At 39.1% G+C, this 24193-nt stretch overlaps 3 protein-coding genes across 3 annotated transcripts in view; 1 reads left to right on the top strand and 2 right to left on the bottom strand.

Annotated features, from left to right (window-relative positions):
• The first annotated feature begins 1784 nt into the window (after positions 1-1784).
• Positions 1785-2912, top strand: LOC137286875 (neuronal acetylcholine receptor subunit alpha-3-like). The gene has a single exon (XM_067818889.1). The coding sequence runs from the start codon at positions 1785-1787 to the stop codon at positions 2910-2912; it is 1128 nt and encodes a 375-aa protein (XP_067674990.1).
• Positions 2913-4135: 1223 nt separating this feature from the next.
• On the bottom strand, positions 4136-17975 carry LOC137286873 (ligand-gated ion channel 4-like). Its single transcript, XM_067818886.1, has 2 exons — positions 17241-17975; positions 4136-4798 (listed from the first exon to the last, which is right to left on the bottom strand). Exons 1-2 carry the CDS (start codon positions 17973-17975, stop codon positions 4136-4138), a joined length of 1398 nt encoding a protein of 465 aa, XP_067674987.1.
• LOC137286598 (probable cytochrome P450 CYP44) overlaps positions 9091-24193 on the bottom strand; it is a 100215-nt gene continuing 85112 nt past the window's right edge. The window contains exon 11 of the transcript XR_010956997.1: positions 9091-9329. The gene's annotated coding sequence lies outside the window, so the exon portion shown is untranslated. The remainder of the gene's footprint in view (positions 9330-24193) is intronic.

Here is a 24193-nt window from a genome sequence, read left to right as displayed (position 1 = left end):
AACAAGAACATCCGAATATCATTTTTGATTAAGGCTATAGCATATATTTACCGATCAATGCTATACCTGTATTTGAGGTCTGTGCAAATATACCAGAAACTACCTATTTGTTTAATTTCACTATAAAAAGTAAATTGTTAATTGTGCTCAGCTTGCTTAATCGATGTATAACATAAACGATATTATCAAGGAACAACCTGTCTCTATTTTGTAAAGAAACAAATTACACTGTGCATTAAAGGCATACACCTTCTATAGGCATATACAAGGTGAGTAATTCGAAGGCTGATGCTGTCGCAAAACCCGCTCTCAAGAAATCTGTGACACCCAAGAAGGTATCAATGAATTACACAATACAGTTGACTGATTTGAACTTTCCATTACAAGGCACAAACAAAACATACCTTGGACCTCTATGATACAATTCATACTCAATTGTAGGGTTTATTAAATAGTTACTTTTTATTCTTTTGATATGATTATTAACAAAGACTGATTCCGGCTGTGCCCTGGAGCAGACTGAAGTACCTAACATTATCTATCCTCAGAAAAGGTATGTAAGACTTCATGATTCAAACTATTGTCATAGCTTTCACTGTTTTAACGACAGAATATTTAACATTCGGCTGAAGGCAGGGTGTAAATACATGTGAGTTCCATTAATTCATGTTGCAATGATATTGTAAGTCCACATGCTCCCCGGTATTGTGATCTACCTTTAAATGATGGCGATGTAAAGCCTGTTTATAGTTTCGTTCGGAGAAATATCGATTTATGGTTACTGGCTAGTGTTAAATCTAAATCTATGATTTCCTAATTATTTTAGAGTGGTATCTCTTGGCTTTAGGTTTTATTAATATATGGTTTTCATGGTCACGACAATGCTGAAACCCTCTCGATGTGACTATAGTTAACTCAATCAGTCAATATTCCCATATCAACATCCATTCATTACTCATTATCACTACTCAGAGGTTGGTTGTGACAGTATGTTTTCCCCTTCTCATGTCCTTCAGTACACAGGGAGTAGCAGGGTGATTGGATATCTTAACCTGAATTTTAAGTCACAACGGCGAGATTATCGCACATATATCATTAAAGCTAGAAATTAAATTCAAGTCTTTTAAACTGAACAAGAACTAAAATTTGAGTTAGTACGGGTAGTCGCTGGGGTACGTTTTGTCCGTACCCTGCAAGCATACACTCCGAAGAGTCATGTTATTGACAGTAAAGATGCCGAAATCCATAAATCTTGCTTTTTTTAGTTTATACCGTTTTTATATGGCATCGTTCTATTTAATAGTATAGTTTTATGATGATAACAAGCAAACTTTCCTTTAAAATCTGCGATACAAAAGTAGTTTTACTTTTCCTTGTCAACAAGCTTTTGAATTTCAAATGTTACTGATCTATAAAATTACATTGCAGTGAGTAATTTCAGTGACGCGTGTAATTAGCGCAAACGTTTAACAGACAAGAGAATGAAGGTGGGGGCAAAGTGTTCAAATTGATCTAAGGGAACTATTTCCTCTCCTTGTTTACTTACACTGATAAAATAGGTTCTGCGTAAGTTAATGGAGCCATACTATTAGATGTCCAAATACACTTAAATTGCAAAAATGTTAATTATACCGAAGCTATATGTCCCCAACCAATCAATGCCATTTCGTAAGTCATTTCAGAGGATTACATTTTGTTTAATACCATCTCCTTGGAAACCGACTCAGATGTTAATACAGAAAAACAGGAACGCATCATTCAGTAGGATCCATTCGCCTGATAAGATGTTTAACGTCAGGAAGGTTACTCTATTGGCATGCATGCTGCAGGTCATACCGTGGAGTATAGGTTTTAAGTCCGATGGAGAAGTCGCTGACATAATCCTAAAAGACTACAAGGCCCATCACAAACCCAGCGATGTGCTTTACATCAATGTTCAAGCAGGATTGCTATCTGTACAAGAACTGGACAACAAAAAGCAGTTTCTCAGCTGCACCATGTGGATGATCCTCTCTTGGAACGATCAACGACTTGTTTGGAATGCTTCATTTAGCTCACGGAAAAGTATTCTTGTGGACTCGAACAAACTGTGGAAGCCTGAACTGATCATAGGAAATAGTGCCAAGGGTCAAGAGCTGATGCATAGCGGAGGGTCTCTGTTGGTTACCGGTTATGGAAATATTCAGTGGCTCCTCGCGGGGCCAGTACAAACCAGGTGTCGTATCAACATTTACAAGTTTCCCTTTGATACCCAGACTTGTGAAATTACAGTAATGGGATGGTTCGGTAACAACAGTAAAATACATTTCTTCGGTGACACAGATGTTGATATGGACGATTTTGAAGAGAATAGTGAATTTGAAATTTCCCATGACATCGGTCGCGGTTACAATGAAGGGAGGGTAAGTATAACCATCAACTTGAAAAGACGTCCTCTGTTCTACATCTTCACCATCCTGCTCCCCGTGGTCCTTCTTCACTTCCTCAACAGTTTCGTGTTCCTCCTGCCTTCACAGAGTGGAGAGAAGACCAGCATGGCCGTGTCTATACTGCTCAGCTTCCAGTTGTTTCTGTCCATCATCAGGGATTCCCTGCCCGAGAACTCCCTGACTGTCAGCCTCTTTAGCCTCTATGTGTCTCTGGCCAATGCCACTAGTGTCATCGTCGTCGTTGTCAACATCCTCCTCCTGAAAATGAAAGAGACACCACCTCCGAAATGGATCCTAAGATTGTGTAAAACAGACTCTGATTCAAATAACGTTGGTGTTGTCAATGACAATATAGTCGATGAAGAGGTGAAAAGACCACACTGGGCTGATATTGAAATTAAGTTAAACAAGATCTGTTTCTTGAGCTTCCTTGTATTTAGCATTGGTGTAACAGCTGTGGTTCTTGGGATGTTGACGAGATGAAGTTGATGATAGTATCTCCCTGGCCTAGCAGTCTAGTTCCAATTGAGGAAACGTACTGAAACAGGTTTAAAGTGAACCTGACCGACCATAAGGTCAATCTGTTATTGAAGCATTAAATAATTTTCTGTTCGTTTTGAGCGTATGCTATAAACGCGGAATAGCTCAGGAAGTTCAAACAAATGTTTGACAACGTACAATTGTGGTGGAAAACAGTTTCCTTCTTTCAAAGAAGTCAATCAATGTTTACGGTCTATAACATCTGACAATGATTTGTGGTGTAAATTCAACGTCATCACCAGAGAATAATCACTTCGAATTAACCAACACAAAATTCCATTGGATGATTAATGGGATGTTGCACAATATTTACTATCTACATTGGATGATTAATGGGATGTTGCACAATATTTACTATCTACATTGATTTTTAGCTGGATTTACACCACCCCTTCAGCGGCTGGCGAATCCGATTTAGCCATTACTTAAAACATCAAACACACTGCTATTATTAATCTGGAAGGTCTAAATTTGTTTTGAATGTTTTAGTACTCTCATAAGGACAGTAATTTTGGAATGCTGTGACGCCCTTTCATGATAGAGCCACTAACGATCTCAGTTGTTAATTTAATCCACCAACTATAAATGCATAATCTTTATCTATCCACGAAGCAAATACCTAAAAAACTCAATTCGCGCAGGTAATCTGGACGAAGACACTTGGTTGGTACAGGTAGATTGCGCGAATAATATATAATATATATATAAGCAGGCGGGGCAAGTAATATACTAATAAAAACAATGGGATAACATAGTATACAAAGAAAACACAATTGACAACCGGAGCAACATAATGCCATGATTGGAGAAACAGAAAGCTGGAGAAGCCAGTAGTAGACAAAGGATAGTGAATGGAAGCCAGACATGTACAAATAAAGGGGGGTTACAATGAAGGAGGATGAGATGTTTATACAATAGATTGGGCTTGGTAGAGGAGTGCATCATAAGCAGGTGGAATGAAGTGTCCTTGGTCACGGTTGATGGTGGACTTGTGGCGTTTGATGTGAATGGCTTCGGTGAGTTTGCGTTTGGTTGTTGGCTAGGATTGTGATGTCAGACCACTCTATTTGATGATTAGGGTTTTCTTTGCTGTGGCCCGAGATGGCTGATTTGCTGTCCGAGTTAGTAACAGAGGTGCGATGTTCTTTGACTCGGGTTTTGATGGGTCATGATGTTTCACCAATGTAGCTTTGACCACAATCACAGTTTATTTTATATATAACACATTTCGGGTTGTTGCTGTTGACAGTGGGTTGTTTTCTTCCGTTGGCATTGAGGACGTTGTTGAGGCTAGGGGATGCTGAGAAGGTTGTGTCAACGTTAGCTTGTTGTTTCAAGAGCCGGCTGATATGATGCGATATTTTGCCAACGTAGGGAATGGATATCTTGATTGGGGCTGATGCTGGTTTAGGTCTTTTGGTAGGGGTTGCCAGTGTGGTTTCAATGGTTCGGTTGACTGTTTCAGGCGGGTACTGGTTACGTTCTACAAAGACTTTCCTCAGGTGTTCAATTTCTTCATGTAGATTGGTTGAGCAGATGTTTTTGGCTCTTCTGGTCAATGTAGAGATGACGCCGGTCTTGACTTTGGGGGGATGGTTGGACTTGTAGTGGATGTATTGATCCGTATGGGTAGGTTTTCTGTACACAGAGGTCTGAAGTTGGTTACAGGGGGTGCGGAATACAAGGACATTGAGGAAAGGTAGTTGGTTCTTGTGCTCTGTTTCAATGGTGAATTTGATGCGGGGATATAGTTCATTGAGATGGGCGAGAAGCTGAATGGGATCCTGCTCAGGTTGAAGGACAACGAAGGTGTCATCCACTTTGCGGTACTAGCAGGAGGGTTGATGCCATCTATGAGCAAGTCCATGAACTACCTATGGGCTCCCCACTATCCCCCATCCTGACGGAAATTTATATCACCGACCTTGAAGATAAAGCTCTAGAAACAGCACCCAGCACCCTTCATTGACATGCATGCTGCAAGTCATACCGTGAAGACTACAAAGCCCATCACAAACCCAACGAGGTGGTTAACATTAGCATTGAAGCAGGATTGTTATCTGTACAAGAACTGGACAACAAAAAGCAGTTTCTCAGCTGCACCATGTGGATGTTCCTCTCTTGGAACGATCAACGACTTGTTTGGAATGCTTCATTTAGCTCACGGAAAGGTATTCTTGTGGACTCGAACAAACTGTGGAAGCCTGAACTGATTATAAGAAATAGCATCACGGATCAAGCGCGAATGCATGATGGAGGGTCTCTGTTGGTTACCAGTCGAGGAAATATTCGATGGCTTCTCGCAGGGAGAACAGAAACCAGATGTCTCATTAACATTTACTGATATTGAAACTAAACTAAATAAGATATGTTTCGTAAGTTTCTTTATGTTTAATAGAGTTATTACAGCTACTATCCTTGGGATGCTGACGAGATAAAGATGATACATTGGTACATCCCTGGACTACAATCTTTTTCTATTATAGAAATGCTCTGAAACAAACTGAAACTGAACCAGACCATATACTGATGCCGAATTGATAAATATTCCTCTGTTCGAGTGTATGAAAGTGAAACTGCCGAGGCATTTCAATATATTGTTCGTCTCTGAGTTCAGTTTTACGTCGCACTCAGCAATATTCCAGTCATGGCTATAATCGAGGCTGAACCAGACAATCCAGTGATCAACAGCATGGGCATCGATCTGTGCAGTTGGGAACCGACACCATGTGTCAACCATGACAGCGAACCTGACCACCTGATCCCGTTAGTCGCCTCATACGACAAGCAGAGTCGCCTTTTATGGCAAGCTGAGTTGCTGAAGGCCTATTCTACTCCGCACCTTCACTGGTCCTTTGTCTCTGAAGGAAACCAACCAATGTTTATGGCCCAACGAAACATCAAGTGAACAATGATTTGTAATATAAAATATATGACATGAACGCCGGCGAGGAGGTGAGCTTCAAACTTGGTTTATGTTTATCAGTGGCATTGTGGAGGATGAAAAGGCAGACAAGGGTTAATTAATGGTCAGATATTGAAACTGATCTGTTTTGTGTGTTTCTTTGTGTTTAGCAGTTGTGTTTCTGTGAATGCTGTCAGAATAGTCAGGAAGCGTTTGTATTTCCATGGCAAACTATATTTACTTCCTTTAACTGAAACTTTGAATAATTCTACATTACAGATGAAATCATGATACAAATGAACTTTGAATTGACCATTCTACATGAACATTTATGATATGAAGAAATTAGGTCATGTTAACAGTTCAATAAGAAATAATTTGAATTGACAAGTATCTTTTGTTGCTTTGACTTGTCCCATGTAGCTTATGATTTTTCCCATGTCGCTGTTTCAGTGTTTAATTCAGGACAACCATCGTTATTTAATCTGTATTTTTATTTTTTATCACCATCACAGGGTACATTGTCTTGTCGGCTACCTTGTTCCTCTTTGTCACTTCCACTAATTACTGTATATGACATTCATTACCTTTATTGGTCACCGCCCCTTGACTGCGTCTGTCATCACATCAACTGTAGAAGGAAGTGCTGTTGTTACTCTATCCTCCATTGCTGAATCATTGCCCGGCCATTCTTGTCACATCTATACTGAATGTGAGTGTGGAGTCCGGTATTCCAGCTGTCTGTCTTGAGACGACCGCTCGCAGGAAATCCCTAGTGGTTTAGCTGGAGGTCCACTCACTTCATCCATGTATACTTGTTTGTCATGTCTTGTGTAAGCAACGTAGGAACTTCGAACTAAACTATGCCTTCGTCTGCATCAACGTATTCATTTGTCTTCTCAAACTTGTCAAAGCTTAGTAGTTCATGTTTCGTTTCTATCTTCTACTTTTATTGTTTAATGAAGTGGTGCATTTCCTGATAGCTGGAACACTGATATAATATTTATAATATTCTGGATTTGTGGATTATTAAAAGGTCTTTGACAGAAGAAATAGGCGTCTTTTAACATCTATAACGACTTACAAAAGATGTTCTCTTGCATTAAAGCAACTGTTAAAGTTGGTAATCATACGACAGCTACTTAACTTAAATCAAGTGGTGTTAAACAAGGGTGTATTTAAGCCCTGTATTATTTATAGTCTTTATCAATGAACTAGTATGAGACACATATGAAGTATGTCTGAATGGTATATTTGTTAACCAGGGAATTGACGACTTGATTGTTGTTGTTTGCATATGATGTTATTATATTTTCGTTTTACATTGTTGGCCAACAGATGTCTCATTTGAAATGGGGCCTGTGTGTAAACATAGGCAAATCAAGAACAAGTGCTTTCATGAATGGAGGTATACTTTGCAAACATACATCGAGGATACTTAACGACCTTCCGTGTAATAACATTTTTATTAAACAAGTTAATGATTTGGTATCAAACGAGTGAAAGCGAGTTTCATACTAAATCTTTAACGAGTTAAAAATAAAATGGTATTGCACGGAAGCGAGTTTAGTATTCTGTTTATTACTCGGCAAAATAAATTGACAGAAACTGCCACGAAATTGCCTACAGCGTGAGGACTCTCAACTTTCCGCGAGTCAAGCAAGGTCTAGTAAAATTGCGACGGCGACATTAGCATTGTCACAACTTTGAACCATTTTGATGCCATGCATCAAGCAATACTACACTAGTATAATATTGCAGTAAAATATTACACTGTAGTATCTTCAACGGGCGAGTAATAAAAACTGGACTTATAATAACATGAATCTTGAAACTTAACTTATTACAAGTACCTGGGTATTGTGTTTTCCTCAAGAATGAAAACGGACCCACCAAAAGCACTGACGCCAATGTTAACTTTGTTGAAAAAACAATAGGTATATTGACTTTCAGCCTGTTTGTAATGTATTTGATTCCAAACTTTCTTCTATTCCTATACGGTTCTAGTTCAGAAACTGTGGTTGGTGTGTGTGTGTGTGTGTGTGTGTGTGTGTGTGTGTGTGTGTGTCTGTGTGTCTGTGTGTGTGTTAAATATGCTGCAAACAGTCATTCTTTGAGACGCTCGACGATACTGTTTACTCAAAATAAAAAAAGATAAAATATTGGATAGAGTAATTCAGGTTTCAATGATTCCCGTCATCCTTTACATTGTTGTGACATGTTTTAATCACATGACAAGCATGGCGATGTTTACTGGATCTCTCACGTTCGTGGGATGTACAAGTGAGCTTAGCTATGCATGAAAGTTTGTAAGATGTTAGTGATGCCACTATGTATATGCATTCGGGCTTAGTTTGACTGATGAGAACATTCATTCCTGGCAGCAAAGTATTGAACCACCATCACATTTCCAGTGCGAAACATATATCCATCAGCGTCATAACAGATAGACAGATCGACGTGTAAACAGCGTACATCTCTTCGTCATTTGAGAGTTAATTAACTAAAAAACGTCAATGACAATTCTGATAGAGAATCTGTTTATTTGTACTGTGATATGAATATTGCAAAAAATGAATACCAAGTCTTCTTTATTTGTAATGGATATTCTCTAATCCGTAACCAGTACTTCTAGTCCATCCAAAAATAGTGTAATGTAGGATTAACCTTGCAACAAATATTTTACACACCTACTGTAAATATATTATAGTCTGTTTGGCCCAAAACCGGACCGATGAATTGCAATGTAACTCGAAACAATAAGCATAACATACTCAATGAAACGTTGATCAAAATCAAAACCTCATATACCAACTCTGTAAGGTTTTTTTGCAGAGCTTTTTCCTAATAATAAAAAAGTTGTTTAACAAACTATCATTAAGATATTGACACAGTTCACTGTTTAATACGACGGAGGAGTGCAGAGAGACGCACCGCCAGGTGTTCGAGTTACTTATTCATTAACCTGTGCTGTGCTGTCTCCATGCTTTCTCGCACACCTGGAGAGTGACATGTTGCTTCTTTAGTGAATTCGCATTGCACGTTCTAAAATCTTCCATGGTCTCAAAGTGTATGTTCAGGTTTGCGAAATATTACGCAACTAACCATGTATTTTTTCGGTTGGATTCATTGAAAACTATTGCATTGCATTGTTTATTTAAAAGTTTCCAGGGCAGCTGTGAACCTTTTACTATTAAGTTACGGAGTCACTGAATGTGAAGGTTCCAAGAACATTTAATATATTCCGCAAAAGATGACATGTTGACGAAAAATTTAGAATACCTTTGAAAGACTAAGAGACATACTCTTGAATTCTCCTGAATTCACAAGCACAAGAAAAAATCAAGAGGAAAAACGTACTTTATTTTTATCAATGAATCTTTGAGACATGTATATCGAAACTGCTAATCTTCATTGATCACAACAGACTACGTTTTATTCATACACTTAGGAACCTAAGCTCTTCTTGTGTTGTCTTTGCAACGTATGATATTGAGAGGCCACACCTTACGGGTGCTATTTCAGATAAAATGTGTGTTTTCAGATAAAATAGATCTGTTTTCGAGAATTTGGTAAATTAACAATGATCAGGAATTAGTTTTAACTATGATTTGGGAAGAGGACAAAAAGAGTCATTCGGACATTCCAACCATGATGCACAACAATGTAGCTTGCAGAAGCTCCTCCATGACACACTAACAAGTATTTCCTTCTTCAGGTCCTTCTTCGGGTCCTTCTTTTCGGTGAGTGAGTGAGTTAACATTTAACGTCATATCGGCAGTATCTCAGCCATATCGTGACGAGAACATTTAATTCTGAAATGAAATATATGCCTATTATAAAACCTGTCAACGAAGGACAGTAAAACAACTAGAATATCTCAGAGTAGAATATAAAACTAGTAACTATACCTAAAACAATTTATCTATTGAGGACAATACAAGATAAAAATGGGCTATAGATTGCTAACAACTGAAGGTAGATCACCATACTAGGGACCATGGGGACTTACAGTACCTAGGCTACCTGCATGGAGCCTAGCTGGATTTACATCATCCCCTCAGCCATCAGCAATTCGGGAAATCTAGCCATTCAGTAAAAAGACACTTATTCTACGATTAAAAAAATGGAAAGTTTGAATTTACTTTGAATGTTTGTGGACTTACGTACCCTCTCAGGAGGACAATAGTTTTACGGTACTTCAACCCCCTTTGAGGATACAGCCACCATCAAGCACAGTTTCCAATTTAAACTTCCGATAATAAAAAATTATCTATTTACAATTCATTTAATAAATCTAATTCTTTTAAAAATCCAATAATTACATGAGAACTGATATTAGTGAAAAGGTCCTTCATACTACATGATTTGAAATAGGTATCCCTTGTGATGGAATATTCCACGCAGTCAAGCAAGACATTGCTTGACCGTGGTTCTTTCATCACAAGGGATACAAAATGGAGGATCCTCACCTTTCAAGAGGTATTTATGCGTATATCTGGTGTGACCAATACGACATCGTCGCATAATGACCTCTTCAAATCTGGACTGACAGCCCAAGTAGGTGTAACCAAAATACGGTTTTATTTCATGTAATATATTTATACCTACCTTCTTTTGGGTTCTTCTTTAGGTCCTTCTTGTAAATGTGATGTCAGCTGGTCTCTTAAGGGTGGCAAAGATGCGGAAAATGACTTCAGTATTGTCATCCTCTGGACGGACTGACAACTGAAACTGGGACACAAGCTGAAACAAGAATTATTCAAAATATGTTTTCACAAAACAGAAAACACAAAACACGCAGGGTTAAATAATATTTAAAAAGCCCGACAGACCAATGCGTGTGTTAGTCACTGCCTACAATATTAAATTACAACACAAAAATTCCCTACAACATCAAGCCCCTACCAATCAAAGCCGTGACTGTTTTTGAAACATGCCAGGCTAGAGTGGTTGCACATTCATTCCCTACCTACGTTTTCACTGTACCTGGGGTTTTTTTCAAAGAGAAAACACTACAGATTACCTTGAAGAAACGGATGAGGGAACAGTTTTTTTAATCGGTTGAAGACACAATCAAATAACACGACAGTCATTTCACTTTTCCATTACATAAAATCCATACTTTCTTTTGCCCTTCAGTATAATTACTCCGTTCCGACCATCACAGAATCACTTAGTTTTATGAAAGAATCATCAATCTTCAGCTTCTTGTGAGCAATATATGTCCGCGTTCATGCAGTATCACCTTCACGACAGCCAGATATATGGCCTGCTCCGCAAATCTTCTCCCCAGGCAGATCTTAGGCCCAAAACTGAACGGCAGAAGTGCTATACTCGGTATGTGTTTGTCTCTCCTTCCGCTCGATCCTCTCAGCCAACGTTCGGGAAGAAATGAGTTGGGACTATCGAAATATTGGTCATCTTTCAAAAGTCTGGGACAGCTCAGAACGATATTGGTCTGCAACATGCATATACATATGCTTCGGACAGAATGCACCAGAAAGATTTAGTTTTACTGAAAACCGTTCTTATCCAAGGGTTCCTTAGTCTTTTGTTTCCTCGTGGGGAGTCATAAATATGCCAGACTATTGCAAAAGAATTTGTTTGAGAATCATACCTATGTTTTTACTTAAAATGCGCATAATTGCAGATTTGATCTCGTCGCTACATGGCTGGAATAATGCTAATGCGCCGTAATATTTGAACTTACTCAAATCAACTCGCTCAACCACCTCAACCCACTCCAGTCCTGTTTACCCCTTTCGGTATCCTGTACCCGCCAATGACGGAGTCCTCTGGAAGTATCCTTGATGGGCCCGTTGGTAAGATAAAGATGATTCTGTGAAACTGCACATACTGATGTCTGAGTTGAGGTGAAGTGGGTTAAACGTCAAGATACATGCATTAAATAGTGGGCCTCATGACGCAATGTGTGTTTGTGACTGCTTGAATTAGTCCAGGAATTAGAGCTGTAGCAGGAGAAGCATAAGGAAGTTTCAACTATTCTGGGCCTTTGAATGGGAGAAGGAGAAGAAGCATGTGGATGTTTCAACTATTCTGGGCCTTTGAATGGGAGGAGGAGGAGAAGGAGTATATGGATGCCTGAACTATTCTACTCCTTTGAATGGGAGGAGGAGGGGGAGAAGAAGCACGTGGATGCTTGAACTATTCTGGGCCTTTGAATGGGAGGGGGAGAAGGAGCATGTGGATGCTTGAACTATTCTGGGCCTTTGAATGGGAGGGGGAGGAGGAGCATGTGGATCCTTGAACTATTCTGGAGCTTTCGATGGGAGGAGGAGAAGGAGCATGTGGATGCTTGAACTATTCTGGGCCTTTGAATGGGAGGAGGGGGAGTAGGAGCATGTGGATGCTTGAACTATTCTGGGCCTTTGAATGGGAGGAGGGGGAGTAGGAGCATGTGGATGCTTGAACTATTCTGGGCCTTTGAATGGGAGAAGGGGGAGAAGGAGCATGTGGATCCTTGAACTATTCTGGGCCTTTGAATGGGAGGACGAGGAGAAGGAGCATGTGGATGCTTCAACTATTCTGAACCTTTGAATGGGAGAAGGAGAAGGAGCATGTGGATGCTTGAACTATTCTGGGCCTTTGAATGGGATGAGGGGGAGAAGGAGCATGTGGATGCCTGAACTATTCTGGGCCTTTGAATGGGAGGACGAGGAGAAGGAGCATGTGGATGCTTCATCTATTCTGGGCCTTTGAATGGAAGGAGGAGGAGGAGCATGTGGATGTTTGAACTGTTCTGGACCTTTGAATGGGAGGAGGAGAAGGAGCATGTGGATGCTTGAACTATTCTGGAGCTTTGGATGGGAGGACGAGGAGAAGGAGCATGTGGATGCTTCATCTATTCTGGGCCTTTGAATGGAAGGAGGAGGAGGAGCATGTGGATGTTTGAACTGTTCTGGACCTTTGAATGGGAGGAGGAGAAGGAGCATGTGGATGTTTGAACTATTCTGGAGCTTTGGATGGGAGGATGAGGAGAAGGAGCATGTGGATGCTTCATCTATTCTGGGCCTTTGAGTGGAAGGAGGAGGAGGAGCATGTGGATGCCTGAACTATTCTGGGCCTTTGAATGGGAGGACGAGGAGAAGGAGCATGTGGATGCTTGAACTATTCTGGGCCTTTGAATGGGAGGACGAGGAGAAGGAGCATGTGGATGCTTGAACTATTCTGGGCCTTTGAATGGGAGGACGAGGAGAAGGAGCATGTGGATGCTTGAACTATTCTGGAGCTTTGGATGGGAGGACGAGGAGCATGTGGATGTTTGAACTGTTCTGGACCTTTGAATGGGAGGAGGAGGAGGAGGAGAAGGAACCAACTGAGACCCTCCATTATGCATAAGTGTTTTTATCTGTGACACTATCTTTTATATTCTGTGCAGGTGTCAACAATTTATTACAGTCCACAAGAATATCTTTTTGTCTGTGAGTGAAAATGGAGTATTCCAAACAAGTCGTTGATCGTTCCAAGAGAGCATCATCCACGTGGTGTAGCTGAGAAACTGCTTTTTGTTGTCGAGTTCTTGTACAGATAACAATCGTGGTCTAATTCTTATGTTAACCATCTTCCTGGGTTTGTGGTGGGCTTTGTAGTCCTTTATGAATACTTCAGCTACTTCTCCATCTTAAAACATATGCTCCATGGTATGACTTGCAGCATGCATGGCAAGATAGTAATCGTTCTGCTGATCAAAATCTTATCAGGCCTATGTGCTAATGGATGATGCGTCGTCATATTTATGCAAGACCCTTAGGGTATGATTCTATCGAGGGGACATAGAACAAAATGCAATGCCAAGTGTTAATGCATGTGAAAGTCAAGGATTCGGAGTAATTACAGTGCCTTTCTTTCCAAACTGTGAAGTCAGTACTTCAGCATTTATTGGTCTATAAAAAATCAAAAGAATTATGTCAGCTTTCAACTGTCTCTGAAATGTTTGCGTCCATGCATCACAAGAATATAAAGAAGTTTCAGTGATCGCTAAGCTACTCATCAACTGAATGGAGTCTGCAGTAAGGGTCAAAAATCACCAAAGGCTAGAGCTGTGAAATACCGCTCGCCGTAATCGGGTCATTATTGACAGCTACGGCTCCCCTTCTCATACTCCATTATGCATATTGTTACTCTAAATATTAAGATTTTACATCCTCAATTGTAATTAAGATATGGAAATCCATTAACGTGAGTAGGCTGTTGTACAATTGCAGTGGATGCACATGTACTGTAAGTAAAACATCTTCACAAATGACATTGAAGATTACTCTCTGTTCATCAAGCAGTGACTGATCTTATGGCATGACATGCTATAAGATGATTCTGACAGACAGCTTGGGCGTACGTATACAGTGTTTTGGGGTGTGGACAATCAGCTTGACTGAGCATCGGCTAAATCTTAGGAAGAAATTGTACAGGAATATCTTCGTCGTGGCGACTGGTTAATGTTAATAGCTCCTCCACCGTGTGGACCCAGCGTGGAGTTGGTTCTCAGTAAATGGCGACTAAATGTACCTGTGTGTTGTAGTTTGCTTCCCCGGTGGATGTGATGCAGGTGCTTGGGAACAAAGGAGTCAGAAACGTTGTTAAAACGAGTGGTAGAAAAGATCCAGTTAATTAGATTAATTGCCAATTGGCTAATTTTAAAGATCACAAAACACTTCATACAAATACGAAGGCACAATGGAAGTGGACCGTGGTCAGTTCTTAAAGTTTCAGTGATGTAGCTGACCCTATTCATGTAATTACTGACGTAAAATTAAACAGCTGAAGAGTGTATACCAAATTTGTCCAGATCTCCAAGTGTATGAAATCCATGGTTTAATGCATAGCAATGATTAATTACAACCTTTATTAACATTTTATATCGTAATTTAACGTTATTCCAATTATTCCAGTTATTATACAATGTACTGTACATATCAAAGTCATCAGTCCGGTAGCTGGCATCATAAGCGGTAATCCTCATAGTTTGAATATCTCATCGTTTTGTGTAATCATTGCTAAAGTTTACTCACTAGTGTTGCCTTAACAATTTGGGGAATTACTTTTAAATAACTTCCTGTATGATTCTTCAGGCAAGTAAAATTCAGTGTATTAACTGCTGATCTGTCTATTCACAATGTCAAAGCACTGCCGAAAACATTAACGTTAGCACTCATGCCAAGCCGTCTTCTCATATATAATTATGCCCAAGTGTAGTTGCATGTTTTGTTTTCGTGTTTGATGTCGGCCACACTCTAGCCAATTGGCGGCGGCCTACAAATATTTGGGTAAGAATCAGAAAATCGAGTCTGACCTCCTGATCGTGTCAGTCGCCTCTAACAAGAAGCGTGGATTGCCGAAAACCTATTCAAACTCGGATCACCACGGGTTGTAAATGAATTGAGAGATAGAGAAAAGTACACAGACTAGAGCGTTTTGTAATTCAATATTTAAATTGTCGTTGAACTTTACTATTTTATTTAACCATTTATTCCGGCACCATTTTCTTAAAAGTAATCTGTAGGTAGGTTATTGTACGGTATATAAAAATATACCGTTTGTTCATGAATGCGTGTGGCCGTTGTTTGTAGCTCGTTGGCTAGACTTGCTGATCTCTTCACCCTGTCTCGATGACGTCAAGAGATGACGATCTTCATGTGAGGTGGTAGCACGAGCCTTTCCTGGCTCACAGGCCCAAGTGTCATTGCAAAGATTAAAGATTTATAAAATCTGAGATGACCCCCAATTTGAAACGCTCCACAGTATAATCTGAGAGAATTTTAAAGAAATATATTGTACCTTGAAGCGTTTCAAGTCGGGGTCATCTCAAAATTTTGTAATTTTGAAAAAATCTTTAACCCTCGCAATGAAATGAGGGTCTATGTCCTAGCCTGGGTCAATCCCCAACTTCACCAGTCGAAGACGCCGCATTGTGCATTCATGGACCTTGTAGGATCACTGATACTCTGTCACGAATGTAATCGTCCCTTGGTTTCATGGAGCTGCTTTTCATTCAATCCTTGCTGACGGCCCATTGCGTTTATCACTGTTCGGGTTCTCGCATCGATGATGTCAGTGTATGAAATCCACCCTTTTATGATCCTCAAGCAATTTTCATGAATTCAGAACTGTATGATTTGCATGTGTATCAAGTTATCAACAAGCTTCAACTATCAACCACTGACTGGATTTGGTAGCGTTCACATTTGTTCATTGTTTGACGCTGACAGCCTTCACTTTTGGCACAGTAAAATCATCATTAACATAAAGAACAGTTGCTAAACGTTTTTGCTTCAGAACCCAACGTGCACATGAGTATAACAGGTATTTTATCATTCTTTCCTAACTGGAGCAAAACTTGTTCAACTCTATATTAAAGATAACAAATACAGTGCAGTCATGTGAATATGGAAACGAATCGGGTACACTAGGGATATTCATCATAAAGAAATCACTGAAAACTAAATTGCATCTTTTCCCTGGTGTATCGGACCTAATGTACTTGATCAACATGCACACATCCTACACAAATCGTACACGGTCCTTTAGCATTCTGGGAGAAAACACAAAACTTCATGATATACAGAGTTCAAAGAGCGCAAAGACTGTAAATAGAAGGACCCTTAAATACAATAACAGTGAATGTGTTTTGACTCATTATCAAATAGCCATAATACCAGATGTTCGTGTGAAGGGAATTGATTATCTCATTGTTATTGAACGATTAGATCATCGATATAGCTGAATCCTAAGTGCTGTCAAGTTACCTTGTTTCCATCTTGCCAACCCGACCAGAAATTACGATTCACACATGCAAAAAGAGACAGATCCGAAACGACAGGAGCACAATCGGTGCCCATGGGGATGTATTTCCCTAACTCTATAGAAAATCGTATTAATGTTAAAGTCACATAATGCGATGTCTTCTTTCTAAGCAGCAGTTTTGTTAAATATATAAAACATTACAAGCAAATAACATTAACCCCCTTCGCTATTACCATTGCATTCTGTATATAGTAAAACAAACATATTTGCATTTTAAGTTTCAAATGCATTGATTTATTCATGTAAGTTACCTTGCCATTTACAATCAAGGGTCAGTCGAGACGTCAGGACCAGTTATTTTCTGGCGTTAACAGTCGCTTAAAAGACAGCTAACATGATAGGCTAATTGTTGCATGCCTTCATCTCGTCAGCATCCCAAGAACCACTGCTGTCAGACCACCACCGAAAACAAAAAAGCATGCAAAACAGCTCCTGTTAAGTTCAGTTTCAATATCCTCCCACTTTGGTCTGGTCTCCTCTTCACCCTCCAAACTGACACTACCAATATCAACGTTATGTAACGTCTTCTTACACATTCTTACGATCCATTTCGGTGGTGGCTTCTCTTTCATTTTGAGGAGAAGGATGTTGACAACGACGATGACGACACTAGTGAAGTTGGCCAGAGACACGTAGAGACTGAAGAGGCTGACAGTCAGGGAGTTCTCGGGCAGGGAATCCCTAATGATGGACAGAAACAACTGGAAGCTGAGCAGGATAGACACGGCCATGCTGGTTTTCTCTCCACTCTGTGAAGGCAGGAGGAACACGAAACTGTTGAGAAAGTGGAGAAGGACAACCGGGAGCAGGATGGTGAAGATGTGGAACAAGGGGCGTCTCTTCAAGTTGATGGTTATAAACAATCTCGTATTTGTATTACAGATTGTTTCGGTGATTCTTTCTGTGGAGACTTCAAATTCACTATTCTCTTCAAATTGTTCCATATGTATGCCTTTTTCCATTGAGAGGCACATTCTATTGACATCACCAAACCATCCACCAATTTCAATTTCACACGTCTGGGTATCGAAGGGAAACTTGTAAATGTTTATAGGACAATTTGTTTCTACTGCTCCCGTGAGAAGCCATTGGATATTTCCCTGACTGGTAACCTCCAGAGAACCTCCATTATGCAGTAGCTCCTGTCCTTTGATACTATTTGCTACAATCACTTCAGGTTTCCAAAATTTGGTCGAGTCCACAAGAATACTTTCCTCTAAGCTCAACGAAGCATTCCAAACAACACGGGGGTCATTCCATGAGAAGATCATCCACATACTGCTGCTGAGAAACTGTTTTTTATCATCAAGTTCTTGTACAGATAACAATCCTGCTCTAAAGGTTATGTTAACGACATTGCTTGGCTTGTGATGGACTTTATAGCCTTTTAAGATGACGTCAATGACTTCTCCGTCAGACATTAAACATGTGCTCCATGATGCAGCATGCAGTATGCATGTCAGAATAATAACGTCCCTTGCAGTCAACATATTCTCAGGCATGTGTTAAGTCCCGGAGCTACTTACGAATGCCGGGTTTCTAGGTTCGTCGGTATTTATGTCATGATTGTTTGATTCTATGGAGATGACATCAAACAATGTCAGCTCTCCTGGATTCAGATAATTTTCGTTTTTCTAAAATTATTGGTGCATCTCTAAATCTAAATACCTTAACTAATGAATATTTACTCAGTCTCAGCCAAGTAGAGAGGCACATAATGGGAATGGATCAATAACACTAATTTGCTCTCGGTAAACAAAAGCTTCAAGATCAGCTATCAATATATCTTGCCCATATAACAAATATGATGCAATTTAACCAACGCTTCAAGTTTTAATTGTTCGTCAGATAATGAGATTTATGTCGTAAATGCTTTACTCAAATCAAACATCGTTTGACTCATTATGCCCTGGAATAACTTGGCTGGGGTCCGTTTTCACTGTAACCCTATGTAGGTAGACCCGCTACTATTCTCGCAGCATCTAACTGACGTTTCTCTAAGTTTTCTTTCTGATGTACAGTACAACCATCCCACAATTCACAGGCATATTGAAAGGGTGGTCTGATATATATCTTATAACTATCTTATAGATAGTGCCGATTGTATTTCTGTTTAGCAAGTATTTCAGTTTCCTCATTGATGATCTCATTTTTGAGCATAATTTGTTTCGTGTGCCTAGTCCATTTGCCGTTTGCCTCAAATGTTACTCCGAGATGTTTATGATTATTTTACAAAATAGATTTTCTTCCCGTCAAAAAATAATTACAATTGTTCAGTTTCATTAATCTTGGAAAACACCACTGCTTCGTTGTTTCAGGATTATATGAGACCAACCCGTTTTTGTTCCAGCTATATAATATGTTTAAATTGGCATTGAGAGAAGCTTCAATTTCTTTAGTACATTTTCCAAGCGGTGTCGTCAGCAAAAAGTCTTGTTACACAATCTAAGTTATCAGCAATATCATTAACATAGACCACGAATAAGAGGGGTCCCACTACTGATCTCTGTGGCACGTCAGCTGTTAATTACGTGGGCTTAACAGCTTGTTTTGATCTTGCCAACCCGACCAGAAATTACAATTCACATGCAAAAAGAGACAGATCCGAAAGGAAGGAAGCACAATCGGTGCTCTTGGAGATGTTTTACCCCAACCTCTATCAAAAATCTTATTAATGTGAAAGTCACATAATACGTTGTCTTCTTTCTAAGCAGAAGTTTTTGTTACATAAATCAAACACTATAAGCATATAAAATTAATCCCCCTTCGCCATTTCCATTGTATCTTTATATGAACAAAAGATAAAAACAAGCTTGTGTTCTAAGTTTGAGATACACTGACTTATTAATCTATTCATATAATTTAGGCTGCCGTTTTAAATCAAATGTCAGTCGAGACGTCAGGACAGTCCATGGATCAACACAGGAAGTATCTATCGCGTGGTCTTTACAGGCACCTTTACCTTTTCAAGCCAGATCAAACTACTTATTGGCCAGACACATGACATTTGTATTAGTCTCTGGAGAAAGATCATGCCGGACTGTACCTCATATGTATGTAAACATTAAATGCTCTAGGTTTGTTATTCAGTTAAATTTCATAGTTCAGTACCATTCTGCAGTTGGAAGATAAATATCAAAACAAGCCGGTTTTCCCACAATAGACAAGTGACAAAACCCTTTCCACACTGATAAGAATCTCTGCCAAACGCGGAGTCGATTGTACAGTTGTATCTATATTATAAATATATACACTAGAAGTGTCTCTGTAACATAGAAGGTATTGATTTGGAAGAAAACATCCATATTATGAAGACAGCAATGAGAGGAAATATGCACTCCCGTCGCTTTATGACATAAGAACAATGTGAGGTATATACTCAAAATATTTACGGCATCAACTTTCGAACTCAGTCGTGAGTAACCTATTTTGTTTCTTAGAAATGTGCCCAGTAAAATGACATTGATCGCTTATTGAGGCGAGAGTAAGTGAATGAGGAATTCTGCTTCTAGCAATCTTCAATAATAACAATACTCAGACAATAGCAAGTATTGGCCATGTTTAATTATTAGTGGCTGTGGTGATCTGTGAAATACGAGAGTTATCTCCACTTGTGCTAACAAAACGGGTGTTAAAAATGATTGAACACAATGTGTGTGTTTGTATTTTGGGGTTTTGGGTTTTTTTTAAAGTTTTGTTTTGTAGAGCTAATGTTTTCTCAAATTATATTTGTCAGATTTACTGTTATGAGGTCAGTCACCATTCTGTGAGCACCACATTTGATTATCCTTTACCGTCTATCCTTTGCACCATATTCCATAATAACTTAGTCTTTAGCATGTGAGTAACATCGGCAGTTTGTCAGTCATATGGTGACTATGAGAGCCATATAATTATATAAATACTCATTACAACTACAGCATCACAGATACAGCTTTAAAACTAACATTAAAATGATAGACAAGAACTTAGGGTGGGGCTCCAAACTTGGGACCAGGGAGATTTTCAAGCTGAGAGTCATTATCAAACGGTTTTGCAGAGTCTCTTGTTTTGTTTTGTTTTGTTTACGGAGAATGCCTACTCATTTAGTGTTTAAATGAATAGAAATTATGAACTGTTGGGTGATGGTGGATGGTACTATTGTTTTTTCATTGCATCTAGTATCGTCACAATCTACATTAAACCCTGGGTTCAGTATATGTGGACTTGTAGACTAATTTGGTACACACTCATCAACTGATCAATTTTGGAAGTTTGATGGTGACCATTCGATTAATGTCAGCAGATTAACAGGAAACCTGGAGGTTCTGGAAACGCTACACGTGTTTGTGTTTTCACAGAATTCAAGTAAAATCAAAGAATACCTGAGACCCGTGAAAATCGGGGTTAGAACTGGTTGTCAGTAAAAGGTTGTTGTAAAAAGCGACTGTCGGGATTTGTTGGTCAAGCTCGCTAACGTGGCTGACACATGTCATCGTATCTCAGCTGCATAATTCAATGTTCATGCTGTCGATCACTGGATTGTGTCGTTTGAACCTGAATATTACAAAACCGCCACCTTGTATTTGTAATATTCAGCGGCATTAGAGAACAAACTTTCAAGCTTGCAAATCGAAGCACCACACATGCATTAGGCGCCTCGGCGCTTACAGAACATATATAAATCAAAATCAATAGATTTTAGCTTCCAGTCAAATCAATGAATGTGTTAGGACACTGGTAACCAGGCAACCAAAATTCTGTTTTCGTTAACAAAGTCACTTAAACTCTGAAGTCAAGATCTGCTTGCCACTTGCCATGACCTATGACTATTGTGGCCTCAAGCAACAAAGACTGTGAGTAGTTGCTATAGGGTTGGGCAGGTCATGCCAGCGCCAATTTCTCTTTACTGCCTAATGTAATCTGTTTCTTTACAAAATAAGGACTGATTGTTTTCTGAAAATTGCGTTAAATACGGTATGCATCGATTAAGCATGCAGGACACGTGTACTATTACACGTACAATCTGGATTTTGAAAAAAGTTAATAGTATCTGGTATATTTGCAAAGACCTCAACTGCAGGTTTAACATTGTTAGGCAAATATAGTGCACAGCGATAATCAGAAATGAGATCCGGATGTTCTTGTTATACAAATATATTGGAAATGTTCGCAAACTATTAAAGTCCAGTTTTTTGCAATCAATCCCATCTAGCAGTTTCATATTTCATAAGCGTCTGAGACAAGCACTGAGTCAGTCAGTCTGCCATTATACCGTTATGCAGTCCATTGATTTATTCACTCCTTAAATGCATTCATATGACAAGACTATTTATGGTTTATAAAGTGCTCATGAAGGAGAGGGCCTTCAGCAGCGCAAGTTTCTTAGTGACAGTGAATGTAGTACAATTCATGTTTATATGTGAAAGTGAGTTTAGATTGTACATCGCATCGGCAATATAACTAGAGCATCAATCGACGTAGGATTCGATGACATGTCAACCAAGACAGCGAGCTTCACCACCCGATCCCGTTAGTCGCCTCTTACGACACGCATAGGGTACTGAGGGTCGATTCTAATCCGGATTTTCACGGGTATCAATGTGTACAGATTGCTTGAGTGAGATGTAAAACCTTTAAGGCTCTTGAATTACTCAATCTGCTCTCATGCACAGAACCCATGGTTTGTTCCTCATGCCTCACAATCCGATCATAGTTCATCGGACTGGTCCAGACTCGAGTTAATATTTAACGTCACATCGGCAATATCTCAGCCATATCGTGACGAGAACATTTAATACTAAAATGAAATATATGTCTATTATAAAATCTGTCAGCGGACAGTAAAACAACTAGGATATCACAGAGTAGAATATAAAACTAGCAACTATACCTAAAACAATTTATCTATACCGGACAATACAATGTAAAAATGGGCTATAGATTGCTAACAACTGAAGGTAGATCACCATACTAGGGACCATGGGGACTTACAGTACTTTTGCTACCTGCATGGTCCCTAGCTGGATTTACATCATTCCCTCAGCCGTCAGCAATTTGTGAAATCTATCCATAAAATAAAAAGACACTTATTCTACGATTAAAACCTGGAAATTTAGAATTTACTTTCACTGTTTGTGGACTTACGTACCCTCTCAGGAGGACAATAATTTTACAATACTTCAACCCCCTTTGAGGGTACAGCCACTAACAATTCTAGTTACAAATCTAAACAACCAATAATTAAAATATATCTATTTACAGAACATGTTATTCAAAATTCAACCAGAAACTCAATTTCCTTTAAAAAACCTATAATTAAATGAGAATTAATGTTAGTAAAAAGATCCTGTACAGTTTTGACATTGAAAGAGAATGGAGAATTCGACACAGTCAAGCAGAATATGCTTGACCGTGACTCTCTCATCACAAGGGATACAAAATGGAGGATCCTCACCTTTTAAAAGATATGAATGAGTATATCTAGTGTGGCCAATACGACATCGTCTTAAAATAACCTCTTCAAATCTGGACTGACAGCCCAAGTAGGTGTAACCAATATACGGTTTTATTTCGTGTAATTTATTTATACCTACTTGGGTGTCCCACTTCTTCTGCATCAGATAACGGATGTAACTTCTAATGCAAGCTTTGTAATCAGTGTAAGGAATAAGAAGTGGTGTCACAGATTTGTTGAGTGCTGCCTTAGCAGCAAGATCGGCCATTGTGTTACCGGAAATGCCTACGTGGCTGGGTAACCAACAGAATACGATGTCGTATTCGCCAGTAGCAAGATTATTATACAATTCAATAATTTCAATTAAAAGTGGATGTTTACAAGAAATATGTTTAATCGCCTGAAGACAAGAAAGAGAGTCTGAATAGATTATATATTGTTTACGTTTAGGGTGTCTTTGAATATATTTAAGAGCTGTTAAAATAGAGCTGTAAAAATAGAGCTGTTATCTGGAATTCTAGAAGATATTGTTCTGGTTCCAATGACAGTAGCACAAGTTACTGCACCACCGTCCTTGGATCCATCTGTAAATCAGGGTTTGTAATTGCTATATTTATGTTTTAATTGATGATATTCTTGTTTATATTGTAAGTCATTTGTTTCTGATTTTTTAAATGATGTTAATGTTAGGTCAACTTGTGGCGTAACCAACTGCCAAGGAGGAGAAGAAAGAAGACGAGAAGGCGATATACTTTCCAGCTCTATACCGGCTGAAGAAATAAATGGTTTAATTCTGTGCCCAAGAGGTGGTACAAGAGAAGACTTTTTGTTATACAAGTCCTCATAAAGGGGATTGAACACACAGTTATAGGCAGGGTTAGATTCATTAGAATATAATTTAGTAATGTATTGTAAAGACAATTGTATACGACGTTGAGTAAGAGATGGTTCATCAGCCTCAACGTAGAGACTATCAATAGGTGAAGTTCGGAAAGACCCAAGACAAAGTCTTAAGCCTTGATGGTGGACAGAGTCAAGAAGTTTAAGGTTGCTTTTGCA

Source organism: Haliotis asinina, chromosome 6, assembly GCF_037392515.1.
Source record: "Haliotis asinina isolate JCU_RB_2024 chromosome 6, JCU_Hal_asi_v2, whole genome shotgun sequence".
NCBI classification, from domain to species: Eukaryota; Metazoa; Mollusca; class Gastropoda; order Lepetellida; family Haliotidae; genus Haliotis; species Haliotis asinina.
Note: the sequence above shows the minus strand (reverse complement) of the source record. Positions and strands in the feature narration are given on the sequence as shown.

Bases quoted from the DNA above. Each gene is read 5' to 3' on its own strand.
- LOC137286875 (XM_067818889.1), top strand. From the start codon at position 1,785: ATGTTTAACGTCAGGAAGGTTACTCTATTGGCATGCATGCTGCAGGTC.
- LOC137286873 (XM_067818886.1), bottom strand. From the start codon at position 17,975: ATGTGGATGATCTTCTCATGGAATGACCCCCGTGTTGTTTGGAATGCT. The intron at 4,799-17,240 runs GTAAGAATGTGT...CCCTCCTGCTAG, and splicing joins AGCCACCACCGAAATGGATC to TACCGCAAAGTGGATGACAC.